The 5,794-nt window shown below is 44.4% G+C and overlaps 1 protein-coding gene across 1 annotated transcript in view; it reads left to right on the top strand.

The window, feature by feature from the left end:
• The first annotated feature begins 1,951 nt into the window (after positions 1–1,951).
• The window catches only part of LOC106323646, a 4,093-nt gene continuing 250 nt past the window's right edge, over positions 1,952–5,794 (top strand). The window contains exons 1-2 of the mRNA XM_013761735.1: positions 1,952–2,145; positions 2,610–5,752. Of these exons, the coding sequence (XP_013617189.1) occupies positions 1,952–2,145; positions 2,610–5,752 (3,337 nt within the window). The remainder of the gene's footprint in view (positions 2,146–2,609; positions 5,753–5,794) is intronic.

Genomic DNA, 5,794 nt, shown 5'->3' with positions numbered 1-5,794 from the left:
TCTAACGTAAACCGATGAGATAAGCTTGAGCCCTTATATCGGAGTAATTCGCCTACCGAGTAAAACGTTCCTCCGTGACAAAAACCTCGGCGAGCAAAGCAGATCGTGAAGAAGTACTACTTTAAGCGACTAGAAACGTCAATAAAGCGGCATGCGACTAAACACGCTAGGACCTGATATACGAACGAATCTGACCCACAAATTCACTAAGACCGCTACGCCGCTCACAAGTGAATTGGGGGGGACTTATTGTAGGAGATGGATTACTTCCCTCCACAAGGCCCATCGAATAACAGGCCCTAGCCCGGCAAGCTTGACTAGTTTAGTCGGCTTAAGCGGCTAAAGGTGTCGGCTCGATTCCAGAGTACTTTTAGCCGATCAGCTAAGCCGACTAAATACGCTCGGCTTATAGAGAACAGTACCAAGGCCCGCATACTCGGCCTTTAACGACAGGGCCCAAAGGACGACACGATTAGGGCATCACGGACGGTTACACTATAAGAGAGGAGGAGGAGACAACGAAAAAAGGGACTTTTGGACAACACACACAGAGGCGGCTAGATCTAGGGTTTCCCAATCATCTCTTTGATCCTGTTGCTTAAACCTTTGATCTTGTCTCCTTATTTCTCGTCAATCTTGTAACCTCTTGTTTGATTCTAATAAAAGCGTCTTTATTCACTCCATTCCTACGTTCATTATTTTAATCAACCGAATCCTGTACAAACAACGAGCCACTCCTCCGGTGAAGGCGCTGGCTCCAGTGGCATTGCTCACAGTGGTTGATGGTGAAGGACATTGCTCCGGTGGTGACGATGGTGGATGCGTCACGTCTTCTCGGTCATCAACACACGGACACATGAATAACATGGGGGAGAAAAGAGAATGGCACAAGAGATGAGCAAGAGAGATGGGGAGGAGAAGAAGGAACGGATGGATCATGGCATGGTTTCGAGGAGCACGTCCAGCTTTCTCCATACGGCGCATGACTTTTAGGTTTAGAAGAAGAAGAGAATATATACGCTTTAATTATATGCATACACGGTTTGGTTCACAAGGTTGAAATAATTAATTAGACCAAAAATAAATCAAGTTGGTTTAGAGAAATTTAATTAATGGACATAAAGAAACCAAAACCGAATTTAAGAATTCGGGTCGTTACAATTTCGTTCTGCGCCATTCTCATTTTTTTTTTCTCGTCTTCAGACATCTTTCTCCTTGTGTTCTTCTACATTTTATCGAATCCAACTAAGATACGTTTTCTTCTTTCCGACTTGACTTTTAGTAGCTGAGAAGATCTCATTTAGCTTGTTGGGTTGTTTTGTAATGAAAGGACTTGGAGAAACGCAAACTGGGTTCTTTGTTGGTGTGACCAATCTTCCTAAGAAGAAGAATGTGTTCAGAGAGACCTTAAAGCTGCTTTTAAAGAAGTGAGTGAGTGGTGTCTTGAAGATAGCACCAACTGTGTCTGGGAATAAGAAGACTAAGGATCATGTCTGTAGTTCTCTTGTTGATTTCAAAGGCAATATGCAAACATGTAGATTAGCATTTGTCCAAGCTTTCTCCCTTAGGTTGTATGTAAGCTAAGGCAAAGATCTGTTGTTTTCCAAGGTTTGTGGAGCAGTTCACTGGGAAGTGGTTATCATTTGGAAAGGTTGTAAAGCAAATAAAAATATCAGGTTGTGGATTTCTCTCTGTTTTTCTTTTTTTGGTTTATGATGTTTGATCAAAAAAAAAAAATACAGTCTATGATGAGCTTCCGTTTTTTTTTTGTTTTTTGTTTTAGAAGCAGTTTCTAATGTTGAAGAAGATACTTTTGTTGATTCATTGGATGATTCAGACAGAGAAGTAGATGAGACACAAGTGGTAGAATCTCCCAGTGAACTGAGCCGTGATTCTAAATCCAGTGTAAGGTCTCCGAAACACTCGTGGATGGGATGATGAATTAAGGAACATGATTGATAGGTCTGATGTGGAAGAAGTTGCTGAAGATAATCTTGAATCTGTGAACAGTTCAGTGTCATACTCAGATGAGAGCAGCGAATTGATAGAATGTGGAAGTTATCCTTCAGTTGTTGGACAGTCGAAAAAGTTTGGAGACAATGCTCGAGGTTCCAAGAAAACACCCTTTGTATCAAGAATGTGGAAGTTAAATCTGATGGAGTTATTAGTAGCTCCTTGAAAAGGCAGAGGACTGCTATAGCTGTTAAGTTAGAAAGGGATAACAGTGATGTGACAGCATTTACCTCTCTACTCTCCTATCTTTTACTATCTTTACCTTCCAATAAGTTACCTAGTTAACTAAGTGAGTCACGGGTTGCATCCCGGTTACAGGTCGCTTGTTGACCGTTAGGAATATTTCCTTTATATGTACTACATTGGCATTTAGCTAAAAGTAATGAGTCAGTATTATCTTATCTTCCTCCTTTCTCTCTCTCTTTCGTAAGCATACGCCATTGTTGCCGTTATTGCTCAGATCATTGCACTTAGAGGTGACATTTCTAAAGCTTAGATCACCTTTCAGTCCTTGATTTCATTTCTCTTTAAATCTACGGAAGGTTTACAGAGAGATTTATCTCACATACTCTTTTACTGTCTCATTTTGGTATCAGAGCCATCTCGAACCTCAGGGATCTAGCTATGGTGGAAACACGTAACCAAGAGAAGACGATGCTCGAGCTGGTCGAGGAGATCCGCGCAGGTCAAGAAAACCAGACAAACGAGTTCCGTCAACGTATTGACTCACTCGACGAACGCTACAACAAACTTGAAAGACTCGTCTTTGAACACGTTTCTCAAATCCAGGCGCAAGGGAAACAACAGTTCAACGACACTGGTGGGTCTCAGATGATGGATCCGACCTCAGCGGAGTCAACCCGACCCCCAGATCCCCCAAATCTCCAGCGATTCCGTCAGTACACACCCGGCGACCGTTCAACCCCACCTCAGAATACTCTCTCCAACAGGCTGACAAAGCTGACCTTCCCAGCCTTTGATGGTACGGAGTTTCGTGACTGGATCTGTCGTTGCGAACAGTTCTTCGACATTGATAACACAGCCCCCAAGTTGAAAGTCCGACTTGCTGCTATGCATATGATCGGCAAGGCCCTTCAATGGCACAGGAACTACTTAGCTGAGCAGTTTGGGATCTTTCCATCTTGGACAAACTACATCATCGCGCTCTCAGGTAGATTCAACGGCCTCTTCGATGACCCTCTGGCGGATCTCGTCGCGTTGAAACAAGGCACTGACTCTGTTCCCGAGTATCTGGAGAAGTTCGAGAACGCAAGAACCCGACTTTCCTTACCAGAAGCTCATGCCTTAAGCATCTTTCTGACAAACATGAACCCCCACCTGTCACTCCATGTTCGTCAGTTTGGCCCTACATCTCTATCTGATGCTGCAAGAATAGCTAGCCTACACGAGTCTTCTTTGGCTGCTACTCCTCAGCGCTCCTACAGGGCTCCCTTCAATCCTTCTCAACAGCAGAAAAACTATGGTGCTCCGTACAAACAACAAACACCACTGTTACCTGCTCCTGAGCTACCAAACCATACCACTAAACCTACTTTCATCCCCAAGAGCAACACTGATAGACCTGCTCGCAAGTTCTCTTACCAGGAGATGCAAGATCGCAGAGCCAAGGGACTCTGTATGTTTTGTGATGAAGCTTTCACACCGGGGCATCAACTAAAACACAAAAGATCTCAGATTTTTGTCATGGAATGCGAAGATGAGGATGACGATGAGGACCCCTTGCTCGAGAATGAGAAAATCACTGATCTCACTGATGAGGAAGCTCAAGCTGAGCCCACTCCAGTTATATCTGTCAATGCTCTCAGTGGCTCCACCACATTTAACTGCATGAGAGTTATTGGGAAGTATGGAAAGCGAAAGCTTTACATACTGGTAGATCCGGGAAGCACACATAACTTCTTGGATATCAAAGTTGCTCACGAACTTGGGTGCAAACTCGACGCCTCCAACCCCATGTCTGTCGCCGCAGCCAACGGTAACAACATGATTAGGAAGTACAAATGCAACAATTTCACTTGGTCAGTGCAAGGGTATTCTTTCACCACTGAAATAAGGACACTCCCACTCGACTGTTGTGAACTTGTATTGGGTGTTCAGTGGCTATCAACACTCGGACCAATCTTATGGGATTTCCTGAATTTAATAATGGAGTTCAACCTCAACGGTCTCAAGCATGTGCTGCGCGGAGTAACTAAATCAGGTTGCAAACTGATCAAAGGAGCAAGGCTCAACAACCTGATGCTACAACAACCACAGATTGCCTTGCTACAGATCCGGGAAGTAGATACCTCTGAAACTACCTCTCCACTTGTTCCAGAGTCTCTCTTTTCCCACATCTCAGCGCCCAAGAGCGAGCTATCTGACGATCCACTCCTGCAGTCACTTATATCCTCATACTCTGACCTGTTCGAGGAACCTACGAATCTCCCTCCATTCAGAGAAGGCTTTGACCATACGATCCCGTTGAAAGCTGATGCAAATCCCGTGAACCTTAGACCCTACAGGTACTCCTCCTTACAGAAAGATGCTATTGATGAAATGTTGAAAGACATGCTCCAACAGGGAATCATCCAGTGCAGAAACAGTCCGTATGCATCACCTATTGTGCTCGTGAAGAAAAAGGACGGCGGCTGGCGTCTCTGTGTCGACTACAGAGGCCTTAACACCCAAATAGTTAAGAATAAATATCCAATACCTCTGCTAGAAGACCTTCTTGATGAATTAGGTGGAGCAGTCTACTTCTCTAAGCTTGACCTCCGCGCCGGGTTTCATCAGTTGAGGATGTCTCCTAATGATGTGTATAAGACTGCTTTCAAGTCCCACGCAGGCCACTATGAGTACCTGGTTATGCCCTTTGGCCTCTCCAACGCACCTTGTACTTTTCAGAGCCTCATGAACCATGTTTTCAAAGACATTTCAAGGAAATTCCTCCTAGTGTTCTTTGACGACATCTTGGTTTACAGTCCAGATTGGGAAACTCATATGATTCACCTTCAAGAAGTGTTCTCCATCCTACGCCAACAGCAGCTCTATCTTAAAGCTTCGAAATGCACATTTGGAGCCACAAAGATTGAGTACTTGGGGCACTTCATTGAGGCAAAAGGAGTAAGCACTGATCCAGCTAAGGTGGACGATATCAAACGCTGGCCAACCCCTAATTCTATAAAGCAATTGAGGAGCTTTCTTGGACTAGCTAACTACTACAGACGCTTTATCAGAGGATACAATATACTGTCTCGCCCTCTCACTACACTGCTGCAGAAAGGCGGTTTCATTTGGAGTCCTGAAGCTGATACTGCACTTGACAACCTTAAGGATGCTCTCAGCTCTGCTCTTGTTCTTGCTCTACCGGATTTCAACAAAACCTTTGTTGTAGAAACGGATGCTTGCAACACGGGAATTGGTGCAGTACTTATGCAAGAAGGTCACCCAATCTGCTACATCAGTCGTGCTCTAGGTCCTCGACAGCAAGCACTTTCAGTCTACGAGAAGGAGTTAATGGTTGTCGTCTTTGCTGTTCAGACATGGAGTGCATATCTCGCACATCCCCCTTTCATCATCAAAACAGACCAAAAAAGTCTCAAATATATGATGGAACATAACGCTACTACTCCATTCCAACATATGTGGCTTTCTAAGCTCATGGGATATGATTTCGAGGTGCAGTACAAGCTTGGGAAAGAAAATGTGGCCGCAGACGCTCTCTCTCGAGTCTCGGGTTCTCAACTCCTCCACATTTCATTACCTCAAGCCCATCAGG

This window comes from Brassica oleracea, chromosome C2 (genome assembly GCF_000695525.1).
Source record: "Brassica oleracea var. oleracea cultivar TO1000 chromosome C2, BOL, whole genome shotgun sequence".
NCBI classification, from domain to species: domain Eukaryota; kingdom Viridiplantae; phylum Streptophyta; class Magnoliopsida; order Brassicales; family Brassicaceae; genus Brassica; species Brassica oleracea.
Note: the sequence above shows the minus strand (reverse complement) of the source record. Positions and strands in the feature narration are given on the sequence as shown.